We start from the raw sequence: 14,431 nt of genomic DNA on the forward strand, positions 1-14,431 counted from the left end.
CTCCATTGCCGTCCGATGCGCCACTGTTTACGTAAACAATTACCATTCTCAATTTCAATGCAAGCTCTAGGAGTATTTGCAATGTTTGTTTCTCCCAGTAAAAAGTCGTTAGGAGTTAGTGGTTGCTCCTGATCGACGCTGATCGGCAAATTTGTTAAGGGCCTAGAATTAACCACGTTCTCAGCTTCAATAAGAAAGCTGTACAGCGTATGTTCGCGAGGCGCAGTCTAATTCAACGTGTGACGCAACACCCGCTTGACGCACTGCACCATTCTTTCCCATGCGCCACCTTCTGCCGGATTAAATGGTGTGTTGAACACCCACTCCACACCCCTTTGAGACAACTCGCTTTGCAGACGAACGCAGTCAAACACTTCTGTGAATCGCTTTGCCTCTCGGTCAGCCCCAACGAAATTTTTACCATTGTCCGATCTGATGCGTATGGGCACCCCACGTCGGTTCATAAAGTTTCGCATAGCGATAATGCATGAATCCGTGCTTAGATCATGCGCCAATTCCAAATGTACAGCTCTCACAGTCAAACAAGTAAAAAGTGCCACCCACCTCTTCTCAGTGCTGCGTCGGACAGTGATGGTTACCGGGCCAAAATAATGGAAACCTGTATAGCTAAACGGCCGAACGTACGGAGTAAGCCTATCAATGGGCAAAGGCCCCATCAATGGAGCCACCGGCGCTGCTTTGTTTAATCGACATACTGAACATGCGGCAATCACACTGCGCAGCAGACCTCGTAGACGCAGCACCCAGTAACTGCGACGAATGTTGCAAATCGTAGCCTCAGAGTTTTGATGGTGTGTGGCGGAATGATAGTGCGTTACTAACAGTTTTGTAAATGCATGGTCAGGCGGCAAACTAATGGGGTGTCGCGCGCTGATTGGCAGCCAGTTGGCAGCGGCGATGCGTCCCTGCACACGTAAAACACTCTCCTCGTCTATATATGGCGAAAGTTGTAGCAATACACTGTCTTTAGGGATGTTATGGCCTTTTTCAATGGCTTCGATTTCCGCACCGTATACCTCATGCTGGACTAGGCGACACAAAATACGTTTGGCTGTATCAACTTCGTTAGCGGTGAGACCATAGCATCGATCTGGCTGAACCCGGCGGCGGCAAATATCAATAAAGCGAATCACCCAAGCGAATGTTCTGATCAATCTATTAAATGAAGAAAATTGTTTAATATTTATAAGGTTGCAACTTACGATGAATAAGGCAAAATTTGGACGCAGTTCATTATCGGGTTCGTCGTGGCCACGATCGATGACATCTTCACAAGGCCACGTAAGCTCCTCCTTCTGTAGAAACTGGGGTCCACCTGACCAGCGTGCTACTTTGCTAAAATCGACGTTATCATTCTTACGCGTCGCTTCATCGGCCACATTTAGTGCACTAGGTATCCATCTCCAATTACGTATGTTGGTAGTTGCTAAAATCTCCGCCAACCTATGTTGCACAAAGGGTTTATAGCGACGATGCTCACTTCGAAGCCATTTGATCACGGTTGTCGAGTCGGTCCACAAGATACAGTCTTCGATGTCTACTAAATGCTCTTCACGTATGCACTGCATAAGACGCGTACCCAAAACCGCTGCCTGCAGTTCCAGCCTTGGTATTGTTAAAGTTTTCATTGGCGCGCATTTTGACTTTGCGCATACGAAAGCCACCTCAACATCCAGATCGCCAATAGGCAACAGCGGCAAAGGCGTTTTCACTGGCGTCGACAAATACGTGGAGTTGCAATTTATGTGGAGCACCGTTGCGGAAATAAAAACGTGGTATAGCATATTCCATCACCGCTGATAGTTGTTTGCGCCACTTCTCCCATGCTGCGTTGACGTCATTTGGCAACAATTCATCCCAAGCAATACTATGCCTCCACACCTCACGCATTAGTAATTTGGCTCCTACAACGAAGTTGCTTAGTAATCCTAAAGGGTCGAAGATGGACATAACAACGCTTAAATGTTCTCTTTTGCTAGGGCGCCTGATTCCATTTATCACCGCTGGGTCTACGTTATGGAACTTCAACTTGAAGCCGAAACAATCTGAAAATGATTCCCAAAACATGCCAAGTACACGTTCAACTAACACACCTTCCTTCTTTGCAATTACGCGTGTGTCATCAGAACCACCAAGTGCTGCTACTACTTTCGAAGAATTTGAAGTAAAATTGCGGAGCTCGAAACCTGCTTTCTTGTGAATGGCTCGCACCTCCTCTGACACTGAAATTGCTTCCTCTTCCGAGCCGAAACTGTCCACGAAGTCATCGACGTAGTGGTGGTCCAATATTGTTAATTGTTTTGAAATAATTGGCTGCGCACGGCGAACATGCCGCGCCGAACGTTATTACACACATCTCGTAGACATCTGGAGTGCTTGTTGGATCACCACTACGCCAGAGAAACCGTTGAGCACATCTATCTTGTTCTTGAATAAGCACTTGATGGAACATCTCCCTAATGTCTGCACACACCGCGACAGCACCTTCCCGAAAATGAAACAATATAGATGTCAACAAACGATATGCCTGCGGCCCCTTCAGCAATTGTGAATTGAGGGATATGCCACTTACCTCAGCTGCGGCGTCGAAAACCATACGCAACTTACCCGGTTTATTAGGGTTAGCAACGGCAAAATGCGGCAGATACCAGATCGTAGGTGTAGACATTGCGGCTTCTGCAGCGGACAGTTTTCGTGCATATTTGTTGCTGATATAAGAGTCCATGATGCGCTTGTACTCGGTGGCGAAATTTGTATCACAATTCATCTTCTTCTCCACATTTGCTAATCGTTTTAGCGCCATGTTGTAGCTATTAGGCAATTTAATGTTGTCAGATTTCCATAAAAGACCTGTTTGGAACCTTCCATCCACTCGGCATGTTGTAGTCTTCAGGATAGCTGTAGCTCGAACGTCTAAATCACTTACTATCGGGGGCGCAGCTCTAACCCCGAAACTCTCAGTATCAAAAAAATCAGACACCAAATTATGTAGAAGTTGATCGGCCTGGCTGTTCACGTACAAACAAGTTGACGGCAACGTCGATGAAGCAGTCGTTGGACCAAACACCACCCAACCCAATTGTGTTTTAGCGACGAAAGGACCACTCATGTTCAATTTTATTGTAGTCGACGACAAACCTAAATGACAATGATCAAGGCCAATCAGTAATTTGGGTCTTACCTCGTTATATGGCCGAACTGGTAAATGGCACCGTTGAACATTTGACTTCAAATCATCCTTACTCACGCTCTGCAAGGGGAGTTGCAAGTTTGATACTGCAAAAACGCTTCGGAGGTTATGTTTGTGCTCCATACCGGCACCACTGATTAGCAAATCTACCACCATTGTTGGCTCTTCCACTGTACGCCCTCCAAACCATTGGATGTTCAAACTCTGCTTTCGTCCCTGGATGCCTAACTCTCGAACGATGTCACTGTCGATCATTGTTATGGATGACCCTTCATCCAGGAGTGCATACGTATCGATGCGTCTTTGGTTGCCGTATAAAGTGACTGGAAGTATGCGGTACAAAAGTTTACTATCAGCGGAGCTACAACTCAAAACTGCTGGTCCTGGATCTTGTGAAACTTGTTGAGTGTGATATGACCGTTGGGTTGGTGTTGGCCTGTTCGGGATTTGAGCGTTCGCAGATGTGGATTTTGTGCAAGGCTGCGATGGTGTTGATTGGCTTGGGAAATTGTTTTTGCTCCCGATGGCTTCATGCAGAAGCTTGTGGTGCACCCTTCGGCACCCCTCGATAGCGCATGGCTTGCGGCGTTGGCAATTCCGTGTACCATGACCTAAATTGAGACAAGAGAAACACATACGATTTCGTTTAACTTCTGCCCACCTGTTCGGAACTGAAATTTCTATGAAGCGCGCACACTTCTGGCTTATGGGAACCCTGGCAAATAGGACATCTCGGCGATCGCTGCGGCTCGGTGGCATGTAAAACGGTACGGCTCTTTGACTCCTTCGGTTGATTTTCAGCGCAAACAGTGCAGATGACATTAGCCAGCTTAGACAACCAGTCACAAAAATGCTTTACATTCGCATATGGCTGTATCGTTGCTGCGAAGCTAGCCCACTCGATACGCTTGCTAACGGGCAACTTCGATACCAGGTCGTCGAGTAGTGTAGGGTTAGCCAAGTGCAACTCACCTCCATGAGCAGATTGCAAAAATACACAAATATTACTAACCTTAGTTGCGAACGGGATGGTTTTTGCCATGGCGTGCTCCGAAATGGGTGCTATTTCCCTCACCTTTGACAACTGGCTACGAATCATTTGTTCAGGACGACCAAGCCTAAATTTCAAAAGCTCCAAAATGTTGCCTACGTTGTTGGGGTGTATCAGGAGTGATCTGACAGCCTCGTATGCGTCTCCCTTCAGGCTTTACTGCAAACGTTGATTATTCTCGAAGTTGCTATACCCATACATCGCAGTGGATTCTGTGAAAGCCGTGTAAAATATTGGCCAATCTTCGGGCTTCCCACAGAAATCCGGCAGAGGCTGCATCTTCCTTGGGAAGGTGGACAATGGCGTGGTTGTAGAACCCATATTTGTGATATTAGGAACCGAATTTGTAATGGAGCTAATAGAGCGTGTATCAGTCGGCTGTACAATTGGCTGATACATATTATTCATCATCGCAACGGTCGGTGTATTAGCAGCGGCGGTACTTGTGACATAGAGTGGCGGAGAGTAACGGGCTCCGTCTAACTGCGGCAATTGTGAATTTGGCGAACGTGACCCCGACGAATATGTTATTGGCGCCTGTGTCGTTTGTGGTTCCGCTGGCTGCGAGACTGATACCCTGGCGACGGTATTGTTCACATTTGATGTGCTTGGCATATTCGAATTTTGCCCCTCACTATGCGCTTGATTCTCCCTTATTACCGTCTGTGCTGCTGACAAACTGTTCTCCAACATGGCTATTCGCCTTTGTAGAGCTGCGACCACATTATCTTGACGTGCGGCGGCACTTGGAGCGGCTGACGAATCGGAGGTGGCAACTGGTGCTTCGGTAACCTGGATGGCCCTTGATACGGCTGTTGGTTGAGCATTTGTTTCCATAGCTGGCAAATTGGCTGATGTGGGACGCCGAGGTGACTTGCTCATGAAATATAAAAACAAAGAAACAAACAACAAAGTTACGTCAAAAATTTAAATAAATTAAATTAAAATGGTGCAAATCCAAACTGCAGCTGAAATTGTATGGCATCGGCAATATTTGTGCAAATCCAGTCTGCTGCTAAAATTGTATGGCACTGGCAATAAATATAAAATTATGTCGCATATGTAAAGGCTGTGAAGTAAAAATATAGGCTGCAAAGTTTGCGTGCGAAATAAAATATGTGTTGCGAAATAAAGCTGTCACCGATTAAGTGGTACGAATTTAACTTCCTTTGGCAGTCTTAGCAGTTTATTTCGCAGTACGTCCTTCCACTTCCTTTGGCTAATCGGTGACTAAATTGAAAATACTTACTTTCGCGACTATTTATCCCTTCATTAGCAAACGGTCAAACGATTTGCATTTACCGTACCAGCTTGGAAGCTGGAAGAATGCACTGCAGTTTACAAAAACACCAAACAGGAGAAGCGGTCACTTTGGTTGAACAAAGAAAAAGGCAAAAAACAATGAACAGTTGAAATGTATGTATGTATGTTGTACATATGTATGTTACAGAATTTTAGTTGGCGTAAACAGCTTTAATATAGGAAGAATATGAAACAATATAAACATGAAAACAACAACCTTAGTATGTGCATATGCCTGCAAACAATGGTAATTTCAAATATAGTTGTGCATAAGTATATAAACAAATTTTTAGAGCAGGGATTCCCGACAGCTATGTTTTATTTTTTCATTTCATTCCATTCGCCTAATACCAATACACAGATTTTGACAATTTAAACAGACATAATATGTTGCTGTACAGATGAGCCAACCATATAGTTGAACCATCACTCCTATTACGAACTCATACGCCCTGCAAAAACGCTCCACGTCATTTGACTAGCCATTTGACCGTCATTGTGCGGTCACGCTCCATATTAAATTTTGGTCACGTTTGTTCAGGCGTCGGTAACTTTTTTACACTTTTTTCCCATTTCGTACCTATTTATGTGATTGTGCATTCCGCTCACACTTATAGGATGTGAGCATATCACTGTTCTGCTCACACACGTCACAACGCGCGTTAAATGGCGGTCATATTTTCGGGCATTTCCCTCTACATTTTCCAGTCATTTGACAATCATTTTTACTGTGGTTTTACCATTTATATAACCGCCATATAACTTGAATTTTACCTGCTGATTTACTTTACCTGGAGCAGCCACATGAATAAAATACCAACCAAATAAATTGAATTTTCAATATTTATTTTTAAATATAATAACCAAACATAACATATGATATAAGAATATATGAGGCCCCTAGATGCAAAACCAGATATGTATTTAAAAATTTTAAAATATTTAAATTTCGACAATATTGCCTAGCCAACATTCTAAAAACCGTTATTAAAATTCATAGCAATTTTAAAAATTTCAGCTTTTTTGTGCTTTTCTAAGTTTTAAATATTATGGATTCATCTGGTTTTGCATCTTGGAGCCTCATATATATATGAAATTGCAACTTAAATTAATACATTTAATATAAAAAGGCAGTAAGTACTTTAATAATAACATAAAAATATATTAATTGCTTTGAGCTATATTGCTGCTGCAGCTAAATTTATATTTGGACAATTCAGAAGTGTGTTATATTCATGTAAAATTTGAGTTGTTTCCATGGTTGCGAATAAAAAATTTGATTATTTGAATCAATTTAAGTCTACAACTTAAAGCTGAGTAGAAATTCAGATTAGGTTTACCCTTTTTTCAGATCAAGAATATTCAAAGGTGTCGTGGAATCCGATTGCTGTCGTAATTGAATTTGAAAGTAATAAAGTAAAGTAAAATATGAATTTAAAAATGTAGGACTAGTAATTGAGTCAGACTTATTATTGTTCTAAATCTAATCATTCAAGCAATAATTCTGCAACCCTTAGCAGAAGTATTGATTGGTTTCAAATCTAATTCCAACAGCAATCGTACACGACATTCTTTGTTATATATGTACATGAAATTGTAACTTAAATTAATACAGTTCATATAAAGAAAAGTAAGTATTTTAATAATAAATAAACTCGCCTTATTGGTTTTTATTTTCCAATTGAAATCTTTTCCAAGCGAACAGAAAATAATTTTAAGCTTTAGAAAAAACTCCAATTATTTGAATAATCTACAACTTAAAGCTTAGTAGAAATTCAGATTAGGTTTACTCTTTTTTCAGATCAAGAATATTCAAAGGTGTCATGGAATCCGATTGCTGTCATAATTGATGAACTTAAAAATGTACGACTAGTAATTGAGTCAGACTTATCTAAATCTAATCATTCAAGCAATAATTCTGCAACCCATAGCAGGAGTATTGATTGGTTTCAAATCTAATTCCGACAGCAATCGTGTCACATCCCTTATTATATATGTACATGAAATTGCAACTTAAATTAATACTGTTGATATAAAGAAAAGTAAGTACTTTAATAATAAATAAACTCTCTTAATTGGGTTCAATTGAAATCTTTTCCTGTGCAAGCACATCGCTAACCTGTGTTGGCAAAAGATATGATTATACTGTCTTCGATAGATAGTCGGACGAGCCGCTACTCGGCGATGTAGAGATGACCGTTGTGTCGGTGGCAGCAGTTACAACAGCAGTTTATAACTTGCACCATCCGTACAGTGTGATGAATGCTTCACTGCCTTTTCCAATTGCTTGGCGCCAGCAATTTTTGCTGTTTGTAAAGCTTTAGCTGTAATGCAAATATATAGATGGGTTAAAGTGCTTTTCGTATGTTATTCAACAACTCACCCTATACCATCATCACAGCCTTCTCATCGATTTTGAATATGTGTACTGTTTCAGTATTCAGACCCAGTTCGTTTGATGCAATATTTTCGATTTGATGAATATGTATACTATCCGTTAGGCAGACAATTAGGTGCGTTCGATTCATTTACTGTGGGTATTTGAGCCGTAGACGCAATTGATATATTGTAACATTTGTAAACAGTTAGGTTTCTCTGCTGTCACCATCACCACTAGCTATTGAAGAAACGCTCGACCAAGATATGTTGCGATTTACGCGCATAGATTTTTTCCACCTTTATTATATTTATTATATATATATATTTACCATCCAATACGGAAATGGAACTGTGGAGGAAGAAACATTTTATAAAATTTAATAAAATCAATAAATGATAGTTGTGTTAAAATGGGGTTAAGTATCGTATGTTAAAGTATAGCGAAGTTCGAATAGGTCTCATTCTTCATTCTTAGAAACATGTACGAAGGTACCTCGTAAGATATTAAAAATCCTCAACGCTTGTTTGCAATAACTTAAAAAAAACTCATATTCATCAAATTTCTGTTTAACTTCTACATATCAATAGCTACCTTTACCACCAGAAGGAGTCACTATTGCTTCTACACCTATGCTATTGTTTCCTACACCGATGAGCTTTGTAATAAAATAAACAGCTATCTCCCCAATCTCTCCAGTTTTGTCGCCTCGCGAAACCTGATATTGTATCGGTGATCTTATGACCATATGACATTACCCTACCGACTGTCTTACACCTTAAAATTTTGGGTGTGACTTTCATCAGGATCTACATTTTGGTGAGCACGCAGCCGCAATTGTTCCGAGAATTCAGAGCCGTACCAAAATCCTCAAATCCCTCGCTGGCAGTACCTGGGGAAAGGATAAAGAAACGCTCATGACTACACACAAAGCAATTAGCCAGCCGATTAAGTGCTATGCGTCACCCATATGGTCGCCAAGCCTAAAAATTACCCACTGGAAGAAGCTACAGGCCTGCCAAAATACTGCTCTCAGAATTGCCACGGGCTGCCTTCTTATGTCCCCAGAACATCATCTGCATAATGAGGCGAGAATACTCCCCATCAGGGAGAGAAATGAGATGCTGACCAAACAGTTCCTGTTGAATACCCAGAAACCTGAGCATCCCAACAGACATCTGATTTGTCAACCAGCACCGCCTAGGGGCCTAAGGAGTCATCTCCGTAAGCATTTTGAGGAAATACGGCTCCTGAGAACCCAGCCGTATGAAGCGAAAAAACACAAGCAGGTCCTTGGTGAACTCCATAAACAAGCGTCGGACCTTTATGCTAGGAATTGCCCGGTGAATCCAGTACTCAAAGAAAAGTATCCAAACCTCGCGGAAGAGGAACGCATACTCCCCAGAGAAAAGCGAGTCACTCTAGCTCAACTTCATTCTGGATACTGTAACAGGTTAAACTCTTACCTATCCAGAATCAACGCCGACATACAAAATGTATGCCCCGCTTGCAATGTGTCCCCACATGACACCAACCATCTCTTTAATTGTAATGTGGAACCAACGCCTCTAACACCCCTTTCATTATGGTCCCCCCTGTCGAAACAGCAAGTTTCCTTGGACTCCCGTTAGAGGATATTGATGATAATTTCTGATCGGTCGCACCTATTGGATGGGGCGAAGCACTGCTACAATAACAACGTGTGAAAGATGGTTGCATCATTTGTTTGTTGCTCCCTGTTGCTTTGCTTATATTTTTTTTCTCAATTTTAAACAAATTCGCAACATTAACTAAACTTTTAATTTGTTAACAAAAATAGAAATGCGCAACAAAATTTCAATTGGCAAATCAGCTGACTTCGAAGATTCGAAATTCCTATTCCCCAATTATTGTTCTCTCTAGGAGAAAAGAATTGGAGGAATTTTTCTGCGGTGCTATTAAGGCAATGACCTTTGACCTCGAGTAATTTTTTTTTAGCTCGAATAGGATAGATGGGGACTTTTAATTTTAATATTTTTATGGTAAACTAGAGGTCCTCACTAAAATTTGGCTTTGTAGTAATTTTTGTTAATTTAATTGTCTAAATTAGCCGTTCTAATATTACAATCGCCACTCTCAATACAAATCAAAAAACAAGTATGAAAAAGTTGTTAACGTTACAGTGCTTATGGATTCATTTTAAGAGTGCATTAAAAGAAAAAAAAGTTTTGTTAAGCACATTTTTAAAAAGGAAAGGTCGGTAAAAATGAGACTTACCATATATTCATATCGGCTGCTGAGTGGAATATCACCAAATCTCGGCTGCCGTTTCAAAAACTTCCTTTCTCAGAATTCGTTTGAAGAACGCACTATCTTAGAATTTGTTTCATAAACACTCCAGCTATTGTCAAACGGTGTTGTATTTGAGCTCAGATCGGTAATTTTTGAAGCCAAATCTGAGTTAGGGCATTCTTCAACCGAATTCTGTGATAGGGCTTTTCTAATATACGGGGTTATTCAAATGTTTTCTGAGAAAGGTGCTTTTCGAAACGGCACCCGAGACCGGGTGATATTGTTGTAGCAGTGCTTCGCCCCACCTAACTGCTACAACAACAACCGGGTGATATTCCAATCAGCAGGCGATATGGATATAAGGTTTCATTTAGTTGTCCCATTTTTACTGAGCTTTTGTTTTTGTGTCTTTCGTTTTACGGATATGTTTAGATATAAGTTTTTTTTATTAACTTTTAAAATAAATCCATTTTTAACCGCCGGCCGTTCAAACTCTGAACCCTATTGTATATTCTTACGATTTCAATGAGAATGATTTCCCACACTCTGAGCACGAGTATGGTCGCTCGCCGGTATGCATACGTATATGGCGCTTTAGCTTAGATGAAATTGTAAAATCTGTGAATTAACGATCAGTAAAATGAATATCATTTACAATCACACTGTCTTATAAACCTGTACCCTTGTTGCAGAAATTGCACGTATATTTTCGGTTGGGTTTTGGCGGCTGCTGAATTTTAGTGGCCAAATTTTGCTTTAATTTAGCCTCCTCCCCCTTTAAGGCTGTCATATTTCGCTCCCGCGTTTCTGGATCTTCGTCTTTGTGCGTAGTTAATTGCGTACGTAACTCCGTAAAGTGAGGAAAAGTTGATGGGCAAAGCTCACATCTATGAATATTTTTGCCCAGATGTGTACGTAAATGCGACAGCACTGGACCGCTTACAGCAAAGGTGCATTCGCAGTATTCGCATTTGTATGGTTTTCCACCGGTATGAGTACGTATATGACGGCGTAGATTTAGAGCGTAGGTAAAGCTTTTTAACGGAACCAAAATGAAAAGATGAAATAAATTAAGGTACGTTAAGATGATGTCTGTATTATAACTTACCGCCTTTCACAAAATTTACATTTATGCGGCTTTTCATTACTATAAATTAGTTTGTGTGTTTTTAAATGCAATACCACAAATATCGCACGGTTGTCGCTTGATCCCTTCATGAGTTTCTTTGTGTTTGACCAGGGCAGGATTGTTAGTATATCTCAGTGGACTGTAGGGACATACGTAAGGCTTATCTTCACAGTTATTGAGGCGATGCATTCGAAGGTGCCTGTATATTATATAGATAATAAAGTAAAACAAGTATATAATTTATTATCTCACGTAAAAATCTATTGAATTTATGCTCAGATACGGCGTTTTGAAATTCTGAAAAATATCGGGAGTGGTGTCAAACGACGCGTATTGACCTCCACAAACAATAATCTGAAGACAGACAATTTTGTGGTTGTTGTAATGTTGTTGTACACAGGAAAACATTTTGTGTATAAAGAGTTTTTGCATGGATTTAATTGTGATTTTGCAGGCGGACCTCACATAGGCAGAATTAGTCCGTAGTGCTACCAGAAGTTTATTTTACGACCAAATTGAAAAATCCTATCAAAAACCAGGACCTATGTTATAAAACAACTCCGTCCTCTTGGCAAATACTAGAAGCTTTCTAGGATTTATACCACTTGTTGCTTTTATATCTTTTTTTATATAAGTCATGCAATAGACGTTGCAGTGATTGTGCTTCTTCATCTATTTCTTGTAGTTCTAAGATTATATTATTAAATTTATACCACGCAATCTTATCAACTTTCAATATGTTGTATATTCACTTACCTTGTTATAAAGGATTTTAAAATAGTTTCCATCGGCGCTGCGCTTTTTAGCATCTTCTTTAACCATATCCTTGTTCTCGCTATGTATGTACTTAAATAGTGTGCTGTCAGGATCGGATGCTGTTTTATCACACATTTTTTCCAAAGCCATAAAACTTTCATCAGACGTACGTTGGTGGAATATAGTTTCGTCACAAGATGCCTTAGTTGAAAAATTATAAGGAATCCTCTTTATAGTGTTTGCATTGTTGGATTTATTTTCATCCTCCATTTCAAATATTTTGTTCATTGCATTTCCGCTAACAGCAACGTTACTTTCGTGTTGATCCACATTCGCTACACGAGGAGCTGCGCGTGCTTCTAGCAAAGTTTGTAGATCCTCCTCTAAATCCAAGCTAAAGCGTTGGCAAGATACCGGCTCTTTAACAGGCGTTGTAGCCTTTCTAAATGTGTTCGTGAATCGAGAAAAAAATGTTGAAGATATTGTTTGTATTAATTTTTAATAATAGGTATATATTACCATGCTAAAGTGATTTATCTTTTTAAAAGTAAAGTAATAAAGTTCTACAAGCTAGTAGCTACTTTTTAGTCAAAGATTTGGAAAAATTTCAAATTCTTATATAGTAAGCCAATTTACTCTACAGTATTTAAAACATCCATCTCCATGCTCACTCGAATGGCTCATCATAAACAAGCATACAATTTTAATGATATATTTATAAGCATTTACCGTTGCATGACAAGTAATTTCTTGACTTTTGCACGCCAAGCTTTATTTGATTGAAATTTTTCCAATCCAGACATTTGTATTCAGGAAAATTGAAAAAGAGCAACAAACATCCAAGTTATATACAGCAGACAAGGCGCGGTAATCTTCCAGGGTTTTCGTTACGAAATATCTTTTCCAGATAAGCTTATACCTCTTGAGCACGCTATGTTGTGTTATTATTTTATCAATAGCAAACGGTAAAACGGTACGGTTGTGTTTATTTCTGCTCCTTGAATTTTACATTTTAAAATGGTAAAACTATATTCAAATACTTCTTAAGAATAAATAATGTGTGAGACAGAGACTCAAAAAGTGGAAGCAGAAGTTGGTTTCAAGAATATTATACCAAATAAAGTTTGATTTTTTAAATTTAATATATTTGCGAGAAAGTGACTCTAAATAAAGAAAGCAAAACGCATACACTTACAAAGTTTGATACATATATATACATATATTCATTCTATATAAAAAATGGAGAGTAAATGCGACAAGTGCAAAAGTACAATACGTGGAGAAGTGTCAAAAATTCGTTGCGAAGGGGTATGTGGGAGATATTATCATTTAGCACCAAAATGCTCTGGCATAGACCAATACAGTGTTAATAAATTAGACGAATGTGAAATGCTTAGATTTATGTGTAATGATTGTGTGCAGTATGTGCATAACGTAGATGACATTCTAAAAGATATGCAGATGGTAGTGAGCAAAAATGGCAAACAACTATCTGAGTACAGGAATGAATTTGATAATGCTCTCAAGAAACATGAAAGAGAAATAAAGCAAGTTTTAAAAGCAGTGGAAGTTGCATTTAGCGACAGAATTAAGGCAATGCAAAAAGCGCAAGAATCATGCGAAGAGAGTGTTGTAGAAGTGAACAAAATACGGGAAATTGCTGAAGGCTTCAAGCGAAGCAGTGAGCAGGTCTGTGATGAGTTGAAAACAAACAAGGATGACAATAAGAAAATGATTGAAGAAATAAGTAAAGAGAATAAAAAAATGTGCAATGAAATAAAGAAAAATGTTAATAGTGTTGAAGCCAAAGTGTCATACGCAGCGATAACAAAAAATGATGGACAAAAAAAAGAAGTGTTACCAGACATTAGAAAGAATCATCCCCTAATTGTCAAGCCGAATAAAAAGCAAAATATAGAAATAACCAAAACTGACCTAAACTCGAAAGTTGATCCTAAAGGGCTGCAAATAACTAATATAGTAGCAAGGCAAAGCGGAGTTGTTATTATTGAAAGCGAAAATGACCATGAGCGTGACAAAATAAAAAATGCCATTGAGAACAATCTGGGAAATAACTATGAGGTTAAGATTCCCAAAAAAGTGAAACCAGCAGTCATGGTGACTGGTATAAATTTTAAATATAGCGACGAGGAACTGGTGCAAAGAATTAAACGACAAAACATTTGTTTAAGTGAAACGGACATCAAAATTGTTAAGCAATATGAAGTGAAAAAGAACGCGAAAAACTATTATAATGCTGTGATAGAAATGAATGTTGAAGCGTTCGCAAATGTACTAGCTGGAGAGAGGCTTAATGTAGGTTGGGAACGTTGC

The 14,431-nt window shown here is 39.5% G+C and overlaps 2 protein-coding genes across 11 annotated transcripts in view; one reads left to right on the forward strand and one right to left on the reverse strand.

The window, feature by feature from the left end:
- Nucleotides 1-14,431, forward strand: part of LOC137244642 (cell division cycle 5-related protein-like) — a 110,944-nt gene that overhangs the window by 79,577 nt on the left and 16,936 nt on the right. The window lies entirely within an intron of this gene.
- On the reverse strand, nucleotides 6,597-14,096 carry LOC137244638 (zinc finger protein 479-like). Of its 10 annotated transcripts, none has more exons than XM_067773907.1 (8): nucleotides 12,827-12,926; nucleotides 12,098-12,539; nucleotides 11,594-12,028; nucleotides 11,321-11,540; nucleotides 10,894-11,246; nucleotides 10,731-10,830; nucleotides 7,948-8,292; nucleotides 6,597-7,888 (listed from the first exon to the last, which is right to left on the reverse strand). In XM_067773907.1, exons 4-7 carry the CDS (start codon nucleotides 11,428-11,430, stop codon nucleotides 8,178-8,180), a joined length of 678 nt encoding a protein of 225 aa, XP_067630008.1. In that variant the 5' UTR covers nucleotides 11,431-11,540; nucleotides 11,594-12,028; nucleotides 12,098-12,539; nucleotides 12,827-12,926; the 3' UTR covers nucleotides 6,597-7,888; nucleotides 7,948-8,177. The 10 variants fall into 9 exon arrangements, with proteins under 10 accessions (XP_067630011.1, XP_067630010.1, XP_067630008.1 ...); XM_067773910.1 differs by lacking the exon at nucleotides 12,827-12,926 and adding an exon at nucleotides 13,017-14,096 and having other exon boundaries at nucleotides 12,098-12,535; XM_067773909.1 differs by lacking the exon at nucleotides 12,827-12,926 and adding an exon at nucleotides 12,935-14,096.

Source organism: Eurosta solidaginis, chromosome 3 (genome assembly GCF_040869045.1).
Source record: "Eurosta solidaginis isolate ZX-2024a chromosome 3, ASM4086904v1, whole genome shotgun sequence".
NCBI lineage: Eukaryota > Metazoa > Arthropoda > Insecta > Diptera > Tephritidae > Eurosta > Eurosta solidaginis.

Bases quoted from the DNA above. Each gene is read 5' to 3' on its own strand.
- LOC137244638 (XM_067773910.1), bottom strand. From the start codon at position 11,430: ATGAAGGGATCAAGCGACAACCGTGCGATATTTGTGGTATTGCATTTA. The intron at 11,247-11,320 runs GTAAGTTATAAT...TCCGTTAAAAAG, and splicing joins TGTAAATTTTGTGAAAGGCG to CTTTACCTACGCTCTAAATC. The intron at 8,293-10,730 runs GTAAGAATATAC...CTTCCTCCACAG, and splicing joins AAATCATTCTCATTGAAATC to TTCCATTTCCGTATTGGATG.